Source organism: Varroa jacobsoni, unplaced genomic scaffold, assembly GCF_002532875.2.
Source record: "Varroa jacobsoni isolate VJ856 unplaced genomic scaffold, vjacob_1.0 scaffold_1262, whole genome shotgun sequence".
Classification (NCBI taxonomy): domain Eukaryota; kingdom Metazoa; phylum Arthropoda; class Arachnida; order Mesostigmata; family Varroidae; genus Varroa; species Varroa jacobsoni.
This window is the reverse complement of record NW_019214164.1, coordinates 247481-265476: the sequence shown is the minus strand read 5'-3', so window position 1 is coordinate 265476 and position 17996 is coordinate 247481. Positions and strand designations below refer to the sequence as shown.

At 42.3% G+C, this 17996-nt stretch overlaps 1 protein-coding gene across 2 annotated transcripts in view; it reads right to left on the bottom strand.

Moving 5' to 3' along the window:
* ec (ubiquitin specific peptidase echinus) overlaps nt 1–17996 on the bottom strand; it is an 86580-nt gene that overhangs the window by 30229 nt on the left and 38355 nt on the right. The window contains exons 1-3 of one of the 2 annotated variants that reach the window (XM_022846915.2): nt 15339–15454; nt 11941–12009; nt 11288–11704 (exon numbers count right to left, since the gene is read on the bottom strand). In XM_022846915.2, the coding sequence (XP_022702650.1) occupies nt 11288–11665 (378 nt within the window). In that variant the 5' untranslated portion in view covers nt 11666–11704; nt 11941–12009; nt 15339–15454. Of the gene's footprint in view, nt 1–11287; nt 11705–11940; nt 12010–15338; nt 15455–17996 lie in introns of those variants that run through there. The other variant, XM_022846916.2, reaches the window with a different exon arrangement.

Below are 17996 nucleotides of genomic sequence, written 5' to 3'. Positions count from 1 at the left end.
CAACTGGTGACATTTACAATAGATACTCGTGTTTCGACGTCTGCCTCGTTATGTGGAACGCTGGAGGGCTCAGCGCAGCAGTGTTCCCTCTATCGAATCGGAGGGAACCGAAAGTGACCGTGCACGAGGAATACTGGATTAGGAGGCATTCAACAATTACCCTGAAAACGATGTACCATACCGCTTTGACACTCATTATTTCACTACTTTTACAGTCTGTGGCCTACGTCGTTGATACTGATGGCATTCGTACTTTCCTTTTGCGGGACCAAATTAAGAGACGAAGATAATATTTGCGGGTCGGCAACACTAATAGCATACGATCGTCGGCTATGTCGAACAGACTCGATATCGAAATAGCAAACGCAAGAGCCGTTGTTCGCTTCTTAGACTAACCAAGATGGTTTGCCTGACCCCCGCCTAAGATGAGGCACACACGCGCAGGCTCAGGCCGTAGTCAGAGGGCCGACATTCCAATGCAGGGATGACACTCGCGACCACCCCAACTGCCATCTGAGTGTTGGTCATTTGAGTGCTGGCCGAATCGTTTCGCCCTGTTCTGAAACAACCATTTATATTTCGCATAAGACAGCTCGGTCGTTTAGCTAGAATAAAGGAAACCAAAAGACACTGTCTTATATGGAGATATAGCAAAAACAGCTTTATCCCCCTATTAAATATAATAGATTGGCATATAAATCTCTTTACCGGCTAAGTGGTCCGTAGGGATATTTAACTTGTAAATTCCTTCAGTAAGCATCATCAGTGAGGGTGATCAGGCTGACGGTATGCGACTAACTTAAACCGAAATTATCTGCATGCCTGAAAATTCATAGGAGATATCTTCACCCTCAAATTGAAACACGGGTTACATGTCATCAAGTGACATCTCAGTGTTCATATATGTGAAAATCTACTGGTACATGTTTGTTTCATTCTTACAGCACTCTGCGTATAGGATTCTCTATATAATATTCGAATATACGGAGTAACTTTCGGACGTCAACAGACAGTTGTAAACCTTAATGTTTCACTTTAGTTCTGTCTTAATAGAAGTGATTGTATCTTATCCACATTTTTCAGCATACTCGTGCCGGTTAGAGTTTTCGTGAACGTACGTTAGCGTAACAAAAACTTAGCCAGCGTGATGGTGTCGTTGTCAGTGAAAAGCACGTGAGCCGTAGCTAATATTCAGTATGCTTAATCCTAAACCTTTGCCTTGCTGACGAAGGTCCTTCAAGATGCCCTCTAGCAACACCATAAGCAGAAACAGGGGCTGCAGTTATAATCATTAATACGAATAATAGGTTAAGCTGAAATGGTGCGCGCGGATCTTGATCGTACTGATCAAAGTATAGAACTTTAGCTAGGTATAGCTACAACCGTATTTTATTGTCAGCGTTGAAAAAGAGGGATATGAGCATAAGTACCCATTGCGTGTTCCTGTCGTAGGACAATAGATAGGTCTAAATAATGGATTGTACGAGCAAAAAAATCAAATCCTTGCGCGAATTCAGCGGAGAGTCATTCTCGCGGTGTATACGCTCAGAGGTGCGGGCACTAACTATTAGTATTTCCCGGAAGGGAGTAAAGTCAGCAACTAGTCGCTTTTGTACATTAATTTGCATAATTGAAATACAACCAAACAGCCTGCATCGGGGAATCCGTTTACCTTACATCCTAAGCTAACAGGCATAAGATAAGTTTAATCTGACATGACCAGATTCGCTCTCAAACAGGCTTAACTTAGCCTCCGCCAGACTTACAAAGAACCTCATCCCACAGTCCTTTTTTCGTCCGCTATCCTTCCGCGAGCCTTCTTCGATAGAACCGATGTATACACATCTACATGAACCGACAGAGCAACGGACGAACAGAAAAGCCACTAGCTGATCATCGTGCAGCTTCACAGAATATTGAACATTCGCTTAACTTGCCCAATAGGAGCATTGTTCCTTATAATGTCAAAAACCTAAAAATTTGAAAGCCAGTCTCGCTAGCGAACTGCTGCCAATACAATGTTTACCATTCAATTATGTCAACGTAACAAAAATATGTCTTATTGTTAGCAATAATAATAATGAACGATAGGTGGCCACACATTCTTTCAGCTGTTCCGATGTAATCAAATTCAGCGTTAGGCTAACACACACACACACACACACACACATATATATATATATATATGCTATTTGTATATAAGACATAAATTATATCTTACTGATGTATACGATATAATATAAGCATAGATTTTGCACATAGGGAATTTTTATTCATTGGCTTGGCTCACTACAAACGACAGTTTTGGGTCAGATGGACGGAATTCGGTTAACTCAAATGATCTAAGGAAGAACATATATGCCCAGCACGCAGACGGGGAGTCTGGTGTCTAACTATTGATAAAAGTTAATTGTTCTGATCTTGGTGTATCATCTGTGCTATCGGAGAGGTCGAGTACCGTGAATGAAAATTACTACGACAACAGTGTCAGCATTAAACAGATAAACATAGAGTGTAAAGACTGAATTTGTTGCTGGAATATCTGATCACATTTGCTTCGTTTACATACAGAGACGAGCGTAAAGCACTGTAGCGATCTGTTTAACATCTTAGAGTTTTCCCCACTCATTGTAATCATTTAGAACAGACGACGAGAACAGAGACAAAATGGATTAGACTTGGAAATTTAGCACGTGCTGCCCTTTGTCCCTACACCATCTTCTACATGGTTATGTCTCGTTCCATAAGAGAACAATGTATTTTCTTTAAAAACTAAAATGAATATCAATGACTGTTTTTTGTTCTTTTCTTTTCGCTGTCAATTCTCTACACAACGGCTAACATAGGCCTGCCAGTAATGTAGAGGTCAACTGCGGCATACAAAGCCAACAGGTCGATACCTAAAGTTAACTCTGCTCTTCGTAAAATGCAAAACTCACTATTCTACTAGCTTGTTTCAGCGTATCTTAAACTTTTGTATCACCCCGATCATCACAACGACTGGCACCGCAATCGCTAGCGTCTCCTGTATAGTTGCCCTACAAAACCACGACATATGGAAGCTTTGTGAATTGTGCGAAAAGAACGCAACGAGCAAACGCAAAAGGGGTGCGTGTCTGACCACTCCGTCGCTACCAGTGAGGGAGCGAGCAGCCGACGATCGCAGCTTCATCGTTGTTCCTCCGAATGTCATCATCGCTGAGGCACACCGCTTTGACACGAAACCAGACGTTCGACACCGATGCTTTTGCAAACGGCGTTTGGTGTCTGGCTCGATGAGGCACTAGATCACCTCGCGCATCGTCCATGGCTGAAGCAACATGTAGCAAGAGCGTCTCATCGCCATCGTCATGATGAAACTCTTCCCATCTCCTTCAGGAAGGTTCGCACGTCAATAAGCAACTGGATTCGTTCGGTGACCGAAGATGTTATTGGACCCTGTTAAGCACAAAGGCTAGTAGCTCTGACTCAGACCTCAATACTTTTGTAAACAGAAATGAAACGATATTTAGTCTGTTTGTCGAACTGCTTCCAAGGGATCAGCTCGTAGAGGAAATATGGAGAGGCGGCCTACACAAATGCTAAATCAGTGATCGGCTCAAAAAACAATACGATACTTACGGAAGAGCACATGCTAAACACTAACATGCCCGAACGCGAAGACTGATTGATTGATTGACAATCAATATTGCATTGCTGACTGTAAGATTATGTTTGCACAGTGGTTTCTTAAGTTGTCCGGGTTATTCGACGAGCTAGCTTGCACAATTTCAACAAATTCTCATGCTTTCGGCGTAAACAATTATATGTATTTCGAAAAAATTACGTATACCTCAGGTTCGCTGGCCAACACCGCACCCTTCTGCGACTACAATCATTGTGTACACTTCAATTTAACCAGCAATAGGGCCAACGATGTTCGTAGAGAAACAATGTAGCAGATCGAAGTTACACGATGTAAATTTAATCGGAAAGGACAAGAGGCAAGCATCCTACCTTGCCTATTTCTTGGACACTTCGAATTTGAGAATGGATAACAAAAGTCAGTGGCCTTGGGAAAGATCGATCGGTCGATCAAGAAGTACACCCATTAAACTAATCCTGATGTCCACAGTTATTTCGCAGAAATCTACGCAAAGCGTCAGATGCGACTCGGCCGCTGCCTTTCAGTGGTAACATGTCATTGTTTTGGAACGGCGCGTCCGTTAAATGAAGTTACGTTTTTATTCGTATCGACGTCTTGTCTGCTATGGTCTGCCTATTGTACAATAACAAAATTACGTTGTTCCAACTACATGGCACAAATATATTGTCTGCAGATTTGTCATTTCCGAAATATATAATTCCTGCTTGATTTTTTAATATAGTACTACACTGTATTGGTTTCATGGAGCCTTGCGTAATGTTCCATAATATTTCCTCGAAATCTATTTGTGCGCATGTTCGTAGGTCGCTACACATTTTATTTGATCTTAGTCTACCTGTATTTTCAGATCTTCTACCGCAAAAAGTACCAATTACGTTTATATGCATGATTTAGCCAAGGAGTTATGATAAAGGCGCGCAAAAGTTTCCCAGCGATTCGAGCGTTCAAATCAGCGCAACGGATAGTCCACCCGTTTGCTGATTTGCACAACCTGAGCTAGCACACTATATCTATAACCAGATACTCCCCATTGATATGCTGCTGACAGGAAACATGTCATTATTAAGTACCAGCGGCAATTCGATAACATAGTTTTACGATTCAGTGTACCCATTTCTGGGCACCTGGGTAGCAAAGGCTATTAGAACGGCAGCCGAAGTAACGGGCCCAACAGTAGCAGCATAGTAATTGTATTATTGTAGTTATAATTACTATACAGTAATTATTGTAGTTATAAGTATTATACAGTTAAGGTAGTGGAATATGCGGCGCGGACCGCCATGATGCCCCGAAACGATCCCATGGACTTACAATCGTCTGACGACTTCGCGTTTCTTTTTGTCTCTGAATCGATAGAGTCCCTATTCATCAGAACAGCCTGTAATCAGTTAGTCATTGAATATAAAAAGGAACCTAGTACACTTCACCAATGATCTGTTCTGTAGCCTTGTGGGTAGTTTCAGTAATATCAATGCATGTTTTTGCTGGTTGTTTATGTGTAACGTTTGATGGTAGCGCCCAGGGGACATGGTCAAGACGACGCCAAATGGCCATGGACCGGGTCCCGAATCGCTGATCGTACTCTTTTCGTTAACGTAGTCTTCCTTCTATTGTACGCAGTTTCTTTTGCTTCCAGGCTGAAGTCCCCGTCCTCTATTCTTTTTGGCGCAACCGGACATTCAGCGACGTTTTTCCCCGGTCACGGCGGTGTTGCTGATGCCGAACAAATCAGCGCTCCTAGACAACTGACTACTAGAACTACGAGCCCCGTCAAACCAGTGGTCTGGCCAGTCGTTGCATTTCATGGCTGACTGTACATCATCGGATAATGAACGACTTCCATTCAGATACACTCACGCGCACAGGCTGTGGTCGATCGTTTTAGGTCGTGTGCCTTACGGTCGTGAGCCTTATCTAATACGGCGAATTCGGTGTAGTGGAAATTAACAGCTAAGTGAAGTGAAATGACACCTTTCGTCTCTAGCATTACTGGTAGTAGACTACTGAGTTGCAGAGTTCAACTATAAGACCGTTATATAGAATCAAAAACGAAAGAAGTCGAGGAACATCGCTATTATTCAGGCGGTCGCGCGTCGCCTTTGTACCGGGTACTGTGTTGTCGGACTACAGCCGCATTAGGCCTAAAATTCGAGTTCCATAGAACTCGTTAAAGGAAAATACAGCCCACTTATAGGGTACACAGTGGAGGGAGAAAGAACCGAGCACGCGTGGCAAACAGTCACTGAACGTTGTCAAAATCGTTAAACTTTTCGCACTCACTCTTGCCGGCTCTGAAGCCGTAGTTGGTCCGATCGTCTGGTTCTGTGTACCTTGGCGCCGTTGGGCTGGGTGCCAGTAAACCACTAAAAATTGAATTGAACTTCAACTAACTAGTTTATCAGTTAGAATAGCAGAAATAATAGTTAGGCAAAGCGAGCGAGATAACAGCAATAGTAAAAATAATAATAGCGATGACGATGATTACAAGCTGGGTTTGGGCTTGGACATGGAAACAAACCGAAGTTGCAGCGGTAGACATCGACGGCCAGAGTAACGGCAGTGACAGCTGACATCTACAGCAGCAGTCGTTAGATCAGCAAGGCCGTATCTGCAGCAAATGCTGCATACGAAATGATGGACAACGTTGCCCGTCTGTCCCCTAGTGGGAATGTGTGAGCCTGCTGTTGTCGCCGTCATCGCAATCGTCCATATCTACTATGTCTGCCGTCTGTCGGCGCGCTCTGTTAATGTTTTGACGGCCCTCTACCCGACCCATATCGAGTCGAGTTGTCGCGAGTCTCTTTTACTGCTACTGCTGCCACCACTATTGCTGCTGTAGCTGTCGACGATGCCGTTTTTCTCAGCATCGAAGAGGTAAACACAAAAGCAGTCAATACGTTGGCTGCCTGCGGACTGTTGCAACAAGCATGACCATAATCATCATCGCTGCCATTATCAACAGCGTAGCCGTCGTCAGAGCATCGAACCGGCGGTGTAGCGCGAGATTCAAACCCAAGCGCAAATGTAGCTGCAAAAGTGGCATGTTCCATCGAAACAGAACTCGAGAAGATGAAATAGAAGACGACAGCGACAACGCCGCGAATGGACGAAATCGAATAAACGCGAATGAAGCGAAAACAGAGACGCAAAGGGAACTGAAGGAAGCAAAACGGTAGAGGATCGAGGTGCCACTGTCCCACCGATGCCACCTGCGCTTGCCACCGAATCCGAAGACAGTTCGTCAGTAGAGTAGAATAGCCAGCTCTGGAACAGCGAGCAGCTTTGAACCAACAACTTGTATGGCAATAGCGCTGATCGCTGCTATAAGTAGCTCGAAATGAGGGGATGGAACGAAATGACACAGACGAAAAAATATCGGCAACATCATACAATAGCTCAATATCCAAAATCAGAACATAGATATCGTTCAAAAGAAAACCCGGCGCTATTGTGCTGTAACGGCCGCTGGACGACATTAAAGAGCAGGAATGGACAAATATTGCTGCGTAAAAGAGACGATTGCGGTGCTCAATTTCCTTTATTTACTCTCTAAAAATGCCCACTAGGCCGTAAAGCGTTTCGTGTTAAAGGCTGCATGAGTTTCCACAACCTGGAAACACATAGATGTGGACTGCGAGGTTACAGCTGCATCTCACACGGTCCCCGCACGTTTGTACCGTATGTATAAAGTCCGAACGCACATAACTCTAAAGTTACTGCTTCCATAAGTAAATAAAAATCATTGATCTTTGCACTCAGCCACACAGAAGGCGAGAAAGTGCCATAACAACCCTCAGGTACCAGACTCAGCCACTGCTACCGCCACTGTCCTAATACAATAAATACCGCGATCATTTGTCGGTAACATCACACCTAATACGATGTTAATTGTTTAACTAGATTGGATTTGTGCGCAGGGTTTTTCCACACGGCTTAAGCGAGCTCCAATGCTCGATAGCTTTGAGGTTAACAAACAATCGTGCTATATTCGATGAATTACTTTGTCGTTAGTCCGACGGAACCAACGGACCTACTGTTCGAGTCGTGTTGAAGGAGATTTTTTTTCTCCTAGAATACTTCGGGTGCTGCACCCGCTTGTTATAGACCAATCCTAATGAGTCCTTGTCACGTGGGTGCCTGGCACGTCTAGCTTCTTTATTTTTCTAACCAAGGAGATGCCACAGGCCGAAACTTGCATTAAACATTGCTTACGGCAGCCATTTCCTTTCAGAGGGAAGTCCTAGCAGTGCTCGCGAGTGCAAAAGGATTCATGACATTTCGGCCTGTGAATTCTTCTGTCACCCGTCAGAGTCCTCTGAGCCTGCATGGGTACCTCAGCTTAAGTTCTTCTTGTATTCCGCATTGCTTTGATCCCTGGTAGCAACTCTGACGTGTGCACGACGATATTTCGCTTGAAGGAACAGGATATAATCCGGCGCACGCTGAATAACCCGTTGAACCCTTCCAAGGCAGCAAGAAGCTCACACGTGCATGCTTGACGCTAGTGCGGTTCGTTCGTTGTGTATCATGTGCAACAGAGCGTGCACATGCACGCTCGGCTACACAAGACAGGCGGAAGGTGAAAAGAACAATGTTACTTTGGTGTAGAGCGGTTTCTATTTGAAGTACAGTCCAACACCTTTACGGAGCAAGGTTCACATTATAATGATAGAAATACTCGTTGAATGCCGACTATTGAATGTGATGCTAGTTTAAATCGTTTACTTGATCTACACCATTGAAATAATTATACTAACGTCCGAATTATGGGAAGCGCAGTCATCAATAACCCGGGAGTAGAAATAGCTTTCACAAAAAACGGTGTGCAGAACAAATCACCTCTTAATTTTTGTTTTTTTTTATGGTAAACAATCGTGTCCACTAAATGCGCTAATTACCGTTCAGCCTTTAGGTTGATATTGTCAGATCAGCCTACCGCGCACGACTTCAGGGATGCAAACTCGGGGCTAGTTTCCTGGTACTTAAATCCTCGCTAAAGTTATCTTACTAGAGCGCTAATAATATTTTCCTTGTTCAAAATGCAAGAAATGTAAATTTATACAATGGCTCTCGTAAATCTCAGTAGTGGCCTTCGCAATATATCTTATATCGTGTTAGACGGCCCTTACATAAACTATCGTAAACATATACATGCATCGCCCGTTTCGGTATCGTATCCTGGTCTACACATATCAAACACACGCGACTTACATCTGATCGACGGCCGATTACCATTTTTGAAACAATCCGAAACCCATCTCTCAGGATACTACCCAAACCATGACCACAGACGTATCTTTTTTTTTTTTTTTTTTTAAATACGAACGCATTGTTATGTAACCAGCCGTGTTGTGTTTCCATTACAATAGAAGATAATACATCACTAACGTACAGCTCGTGTGTCTACTCGCAAAGCATGCCAGTGGCTCTGGCCGTCTAGGCTAGTTTTGCAGTCATTAAATCAACATCTTCCAAGCAAGATCAAGACGTATCGAAAGACCAAAAACAGATATAGGTACTATATATAAGTAGCTCGTGGTAAGCCGCTATAATGAACAGCGAATCGTCTAAGGGTACGTATGGTGATAAAGAAAAATTCTAGAAAAGCAAAAAGATTGCGCCCGTGAGAACAATCAAATTGAAAAGGACAAGCAGATGATATCATATAGCTTTGTGAGAGGGACAACATTTTCTGAGCGAAGCGTACAGAAATAAATCGAAAAAAAAAAGGCTCATGAGCTTTTAAACTGGAGTGTTATAGTCGTCCGATTCAATAGATTCTTTTGCCCAAGCGACAACTCCTCAAGGATTACCAACGTTAGCCATGGCATTGCTAACAATAAACGATTAGATGCACAGGCAGCGGCCAGTATTCGCATGCTTACGGAGTTCGTAAAGAACCAGACGTGCTACAACAGAGAATAGGTTTGGTAAATAATCATGGAAGTCGAATAGGGATGCAGCCGATGTCGGGGTTCCGATGCTATAAAGGTATTTTGATTAGTTTGCTCTCCATATGTAGTCTCTGCTGTTTCAGCCATTCTTTTCTTTGACAAATTACCTTACTTGTATCGCTATGCTATAATTCCAAGTTCATGTATCTAATGGCCCACTGCAAAGGTCAATTACGCGATATCTAAAAAAAATGGGTTAATTTAGCCCAAATAATTGATTAGCTTCCCCACAATCGAATGAACTTAAAGTTCACGCTCCTGTGCAGCGACCGCTTCGAAACGATGCCTTAATCGCTCGCTCATTAGTATTACACAGCCCAACCGGAGCCTACATTCAGTAGCAGGTACACTGTTGCCGTACGTCAACTACGGGAGATTTCGGGTTATGCCTTCCGATTCTGCTAAACGATCAGCTTAGATACTGAAGTAGCCTTCCCTAGAAGAAGTATTTCCCTGGAGTTAAACGTATTATATCAACATGCATCGCGGACACCAACGAATCAGTTGAGAAACCAGGGTGAACTTGCTGATTCATGACGAAAACAATATAATAATAATATATGGACTCAGCCAATACCGTTCGATTTCTCTTTGCGTTTATCTGTTTCAATAGTACAGCTTTTGTTGCCTCTCTGGTACACAAGCTTTCTACGATGTTGCAATATAGCTACAATATGTAACAAACCTCTAGCAGACGACGAGGCAAAATGCCGTCGTGACCAATACGTTTTGGCGTTGAGCTATACGCATACATATCGCGTCTGTAGTGGCTAGCTAAGAGTCACTGATGTTCCACCGTGCGAACTTCTATAATAATCTTAGGTGAAGCGGCACAGCTTCTCGGACGTATCGTCAACGAAAACTGCGGAAATTAGTAACGTTATTGCTATGACAAATTATTACTATCATTAATTACTCTATATAAATCAGTTTTGATAGTGACGACGACATAAGTAACTATAATAACGACGGCAACATCGTGATCTGAAACAGGCCACATAAACTTCGGCTGATTTGCACTCGCGCTATGATGCAATTTCACCTTAATAGGCCCGTTTCGACTGCCGATGCAAAGTGAGACCAATCTAGTAAATTTTAGGGAGGTATAGATGATCAGCTCGCATTACACAGAAAATCACGCAGGTACATCGTTATCCCATAAAATAGAGAGTATTCTTCCATAATAACTATGACAAGGCGTCTGTCGGCCGTCGGAAAGGAACGAATGCGAAGATCTATTAAATTCGTTTTTATCTAGCACGAACGCCAGTGATGACGTTACAAGAAGCATTAACAACTCCGAAAATTTAAGAAAGCATAATACCTAAAGCAGTGCCAGCGTCCCAGGCATATCTTGAAACGAAAAACATCGAATTATTGTTACCTAGTCGATCTCCCTCGAGGAGTTCATGCAGATACTAACGATTTTTGCGCTCAAATCAAGTCCCAAGTGAAAGTAAAACTCTACGTGTGAACCGTGTCTGACGAAATAACAGCCCTCCATCTCTCCTTCTCTCTGTCTGTTTACTCTTTTACTCTATGTCGACTGCTAAAAACATGCCGATAATTTTTTTCCTTAATAACAGACATATTAGCCATGATTAAATCAGACTTAGTAATATAATGGGCAATTGTTAGTTTGTCAAGCCTTTAAATGATCAATGGCGATGCATGTCTTCACACCTACCTGAACAGCGGAGTTCAGGAAACAATTATTTTGTCCAGGAGCATTGAGTAATCCTTTTGTTCTCGTGATTGACATCGTACACCTGGGCGTCATCAGATGCTTAAACGCGGCTTGTGGCGACGTTATCTGAACGACGGGTGTCGACGGTGGACCAGGGACCTGCGGGGTTCGTTGTTGTTGTGTAGATTGCTGCTGATGTGATTGCAGTTTCGTTTGTAACTGTCGTTGGTGAAGCTCATTAGTGATACCAATTGAGAACCCATTAACGACACTTGGCATTTGTAGGCCGCCAATAATTTTTGAAAGACGGCTAGCGTTCACTGGGGCAGCTGGCCCTGAGCTCGGGGGCCCGGCCGTTGCGGGGCCTAAACCCGACATTTTCTCCTCACACCCAACGATTTAACTAGTCAGGACATTCTGAAAGGAATCAACGGACAAAACGAATATTATGTACATAGCGCGTATATTAAGGTTGCAGTGATGTGCGTCTGCATTTCGTCCGATATTTCAACCCACTTTTTGTATGACCTCAACTGATAATTTCGCAATAGACGAGCTTCCTAGCCAATTTGACATCTATTTCAGCTTATACTGTGCTCATCTGTATTCATATTGGTCACATGGACTATTCCGATCTGATCACAAAAGCTGACCGTTCTGTTGGCTCTACAGTCGCTCCCTCTTAGCCAATTGCTCTAGGTGAAGCCATAACTCGGTAAATCCTGGAATATCGTAAAAATAAAAAATGTTTATTTTAGATATGCTCTAAAAAATCTTATTCACATTGCGTAAGAAACACTGTTGACTAAATGGTCTGAACATAAATTTTATTTAAATGGTGTACTATAAAACTGTAATTTAACGAGTCTTGGTATTTTACACATCATTCAGTATCGTTGGCCAGGCATTTGGGTATATCTATGACGGACTTTCTTTCACTATCAATAGTCGGTAGTAATAGACTCCATTATATAAAACGTTATTATATCTTCGTTCTTTTTGGTACCTAGGCATTTGTACGTGAAGAACCTAGCTATGATTCAAATCGAGGTTACATTGCAACAAACCATCGATAAGCGGATTTATGACCCTGCTCATATCAGTTGCTGGATATACAAGTGTCAAGGCTTTCAAAGCTATTCTCAGAAAACTTTCTTCGAAATAAAAAGGGCAAACTGTATAAATAACCTGAATAAAAAGGGTCGGCTGTTTATTCTGGGCTCTAAATAAATAAGTATACTGGACCACCTTAATGTAACAGGGCCGAGTCATTACCACCGGTCACCTTTTGCTGGGCGTACACAGCAAGCGTTTGCCACTGTTGGGGTCTTCTGGACCAGCCTCTCCACACGTACGCACAAAGTACGAGAACCATGCTAAATGTATCATATATAACCAGAAGAACAAAGAGGTCGAAAAAATTACGACCTTTCTGACTAATCCAATGACGCTCACAACCCAGCACGAAAAACTAGACTTTGATGCCTAAAGAATCCATTGGGCGCGTTATATATGACTATCCGAATTAGCATTTCTCGATAGTGGAGTTTTTACTTTGATTACGCGGCTGTTCGAAATAAATCGATTATTATGAGGCGCAAAAGGGTTAGAAAGAAACTTCTGTTGCTTCTGGCCTGGCTTGAATGTAATTGCTTGCTCTGCCATAGACGCAAATATTGACATACGTGCATAACATGTCGGTCAACAGCCATTGACACCAACGTGAAAAGTTTAGTAAGCTAAGGTAGTAAGAAAACGTAAATCTGAATTAGAAAAGGCCATACTTTGATGATAGGCGCTTCTTTCTTTCTTTCTTTTTTTTAAATCACTCGAATTTAACAAAAACTAAATGTGCGCCTCTCTGGTAGGAGTTGTCAATTTTACTTGTATATATATATATATATATATATATATATATATGCCTAATCATGCTCCTAATAGGTTTAGGTTTCTTGACAGTTCCAAAAGATGACACGTCCGCTTTATATGCCCAGTAAAGCTTTGATGGGTGCGTGCAGATGCTGCCCAGAATATCTATCTACCATTGATGTGATTCCCGTATGATATCATTTGATGTATCCCTTTTCGTCCTGAATTTTTATTTTCGTCATTTATTCATTCTTCTATCCTACGGCACCTAAATCAATGTATAGAATACAGAAAATAGACCCTTAAATAAACTGGCTACCGCAATATGCAGAGAACAACTATGGTATAGGGCGCATAGACGGATATCGCTGATGGTATCAACATTGTACGACAATGCAATAGGGCTAGATCTCAAATTGATTTCCCGCTGTTTTTCATTATTATCGTTAGTGCTATGATTCTGTAATTTGTAGTTACTTTCTAGCAGGGCGTGTTAGGCACTGCCGGAATAATACACCATGAAACGTTTATTCTGAAACGCACGTACACGCCAAATGAATTATTGTAAGTTATTACAGATTACTATAAATCATTATAGATAAATAAGTTTCTTTTCAGTGCTTGTCTGTTGTATTAAAGGAAGTTTCTTTCTCATTATGTTAAACTCGTTGAGGTTTAAACAGTTCTAAATATCTAAGCTTTGTTCCATGTACTCATGCGAGTACAATTAAGTTTGGATTGCCGTAATTGTTTCCACCATGCTAACTCGCTTTCATGCTCTATGTATTTTAAGAAATTTTTTTAAGACGATACGATTTAACTTTATCTACTAATGAGATTAAAATTAAATTTTACTTTTTTTCTTATTTCGGGTCTAATTGAGAGAGCTGATGGCCCTGTCCAAGCGAGCAAGCCTTATATATACGCTCCAAATTCGAACTAATTTTGCTCTTCTGTTTAGGTCTAGGTTTGGGCAAACGATACGCGAACAGGTTTCCTCGTAAGAACCATCCCTATACAAATTTCCTGTGTAGCGGTTTTACATAGACGGTTATGGCACAATTCGGTACTCAACATCGATACTTTTCGAGAAAAGTGAAGAATCCTTTTCTGTCACAGCCCTGCATGCCCGTAGGTACACGACCACGCGTCAAAATTTCTTTAAATGAACACATCGTGACCATATGGCTAACTGAAAAAAAGTTATACTACTATCAGGCGTCCGATGCTTTTACATATATAAATATATATATATCGAGATAGACATTCAAGTGAAGATGTGTGCTTTAACGCTATAGCAGGAAACAAGCGGCCACAGGCAAATCGTGGGAGTTGAGCATGAACAAAGGAAGGCGCCAAGCGTTTTCTCTAAGGAAAAACGACTTTTGCGCGGGTCTAATACACTGATGGCGTATCTAGAACGTAATGGCAAGTGTCGGACATTGGCGTATGCCAAAACTGCTGTTCCTTCTCCACTTCAGTCTTATGCTTCCACTTCTGACGTTTGCGGCACATCGGAACGGAGCATTTCGTCAAATTTTCTGAAAAAACAACCGCCAGTAGAAACAAAGCAGCTTGTCGCGTTTTCCGACGGCATCTCTTCGATGCCCCAGTGACGGTATTTATAGATAGCGATCGATCGAATGGTGAACTCGGACGTTGCGGTTGTTTCCAATGATCGCGCTTGGGCTCGCTTATCGTTTACTGCCTATCGGCGGCAACAGGCCCCACCATTAAATCGAACCGAGGAAGTAACGAATCTTCTGTAAATCGATATGTGTTCTGTTCGTATAAAGACGGAAAACTGCAATACGCGCCGAAGTCGATGAATGTTTACGAGACATGAAGTGGAAAGCCGAAAGAAAATAGAAAAAAATATTTTTCATCGTGGCAGAAATCCCGTGCCGTATAAGTTGCGGCGCACTGCAGGAGATTACTATCTCCTGCGGTGTAGTGTGCGCGTAAGAACTACTCATGTAGCTCTTCATCATATAGTTAATAATGTAATTACTGATATGGTTATCTGATGTGATGACTCAAGATTTTTTAATTACCTTTCTCCTGATAAAGTTTTATTGCTAATTTCGCCATATCATATATTGACCCTCTAATCTTAAGAAAAGCTAAAAAGTGTTTGTACTTCTTTCCAGCATCAAAGTTTTGGTTTGCGCTAGGCACATACCTGAATACACAGCAGTTATATTTTAGCGTGATGGCCTAGATTGGCGAGAGCATACGACCGCAGGACCTTCAATGCTAATCCTGCCGAACCTACATAAAACAATGCAGTCTTGTAGAATTAAATTTAATAGAAGCGAACATACGTTTTGAATCATTGTAAACGACAGTTAGGTGTAATTCAAGCAGAGAGGGTAAAATTAATAGGATATCAGGCTCTATTTTTTTAAGATAATTTGACCTTTATATTAGCACGTGTCATTTTGCCATCTATCCATCCATGTTTGCAATTCCTTTAAATGTGCCCACTTCAAATTTACGTAACATTGACTATTTGAAAAACATTCATTTTTTAACACCTGAGGCGGTAGGTCTTCTACCTGGGTCAATAAATATTCTAAGAGTGCGATTGGCGCCGTAATACAATGTCTCATCGAATTTCACAACTGTTTGGTAACTAAACCGCATTGTACTATATAATTGAGAAGGGAAAGTGCTTCACAGAGCAACTGAAGAAGGCATGATTTTCTGGCGGATTACAAAATACATTTAAGCTGAGTGTACTTTGTTACAATTTTATGTCAGGCATTGGATCCTAGTATTGTTGCCCGCCTTTTTACTGGCGCACTCCAGCGGCGTACGTTTGTTTACGTGCGCTGCTGGGACAACCAAGCTAGCGGAAATGACCGTAAAGATGGTGATAGAGAAAGCACTCTAATATATAGAAATCAGCGTCAAAAACGATTAGATATTATTAGTACGCTGACACCATTTGGCGAGCTGGATACCATATGAATTTTACTATTCTGTTCTATTTTTCTTTTTTTAGCTGTGAAACAACATGGTTGTTATACTAACTACCGAGGTGCCTTAAAGCTGTATCGATCAATGTTTCCATTTCCAGACCTTCTCAAAATGCGTAAAGGACAAAACGTTTTGCCAAAGGTCCGTTCTGCTCTAAAATCACTTTATCAATCTGGTAGTTTCGACAATTAAAAGGAGTATGGGTCTGAAGTGGCATTCAAAATGCGAATTTACTGTGATTTTGGCTAGTTCAGTGCATCACATGCTATTTGTTATTGAGATTGGTTTAAAAAAAAAGCGTAATAAAGCTTACCGTTAGTCGCCTGGCTTGATGGAGCCATTGCATAATAATAACCACTATTGTCTTTTCTAAGACCCCTGTGACTGTCTTCCATTAGATAGATTTAAGATCGAACTCATGGCCAAATAATGCACCAGGATAGAAACAGCTGCCGCTATGCATTTCGATTTCCGCCGCAGATGCCGAGGCTACCCGTTGTGCACGGCGACTGCTCTATGACTCATAGCGGGGTTAAAAACCCTCACGATTCCTCCCCGAAAGGAGAGCACCCATAATTCGGAATCAGGGTGGAGACTTCGAGAGCCTGCTGTCGACCCCACTAAAAAATTGACTCTTTTAATCAACCCTCAGCGACAACTTCCTTTTAATAAGTGGACCTCACATGGTAGACCTAACGGACATTTAGATCTGATTCACTGTTTCCTCTGAATGCTGAACTCGCTATCGAAAATATGGTGACCATTCAAGCATCGTGCTTTCGTTTTTTTTATACAGTTTTTGTGGTTCCATTGTTGCAACCTTACCTATTGCGCATGGTTGCAATATACAGAGATTAAAACACCCGTCGAGCTGTTTATCATGACGATGGCATGCCGAAACGTCCGCTGGTCTGCGACGGGCTTTCAGCGTGTGTAAATTGACCAGGCCACAACTAACTTCTAGCTACGCCACGCATACATTACTATTACTATAAGTAGGAGCCTATTGCTTCTACACCGCATTCTTTTTGTTACCGCTGCCGGGGTATCCCGTCACGATGGGCCTTGGGCGTTTCTTTTCAACAAACACCGTAGAAAATTTGGAAAAAGCTCGGAATTTTGTAGAATGCCGGGTGTTGGTATACAAGAAATTCACTATAATATCAACAAATGAGTACTCTGCTTGCCCGCTGCGTTCAGCTCACGTGATAAGTCTCCCGCTAGTCGGCCCTATAGATGGAAACAAACCAGTCCTGCCCTATGCCTTTCATATATATATATATATAGTGCAAGGTTGGTTTCATATCGTCATTATTATTATTATTAACCCATAGTGTATGGCATAGGGTTGGCAGCTACTGCTGCTTATCGGAGACATGACAATAGGCTGAGAACATTGGCCGGCCGCATAGAATGGAACTGGTGCATAACTGCTGCGGCTATCGGTCGCCTGTGCGCGTGCCTCCGTGATCCAGAAGAGTTTCTCACCGACTTCAGCGAAGCGTACGCTCACGTTCGTTCGTGCAACTAGAGATTGTCGGACAAGCATACAGGCTGTTTCACGCCGCATCCCACAGAATGACTCGAGCCGATGGGAGCTGACAGCAATAGCTGCTGCAGGCTCGTCAGGCCCCAACGCAAAGATTAAAACTAAGCCTCCGCGTTCATATGACTGAACGTAGATACTGTAATATGTGGTCGCTTAGAACTGAAGACAAATTTTTAAAGTATTCTATAATCACACGAACGTTCGACGGCGACCGTATTGTGAAAAGGCTAACACGTCGAGCGGCCAGCGGACCTCGCTTGGCCATCTACAACAAACTTGCCGACATTAAAATTATGCTGGTGCTGAAAA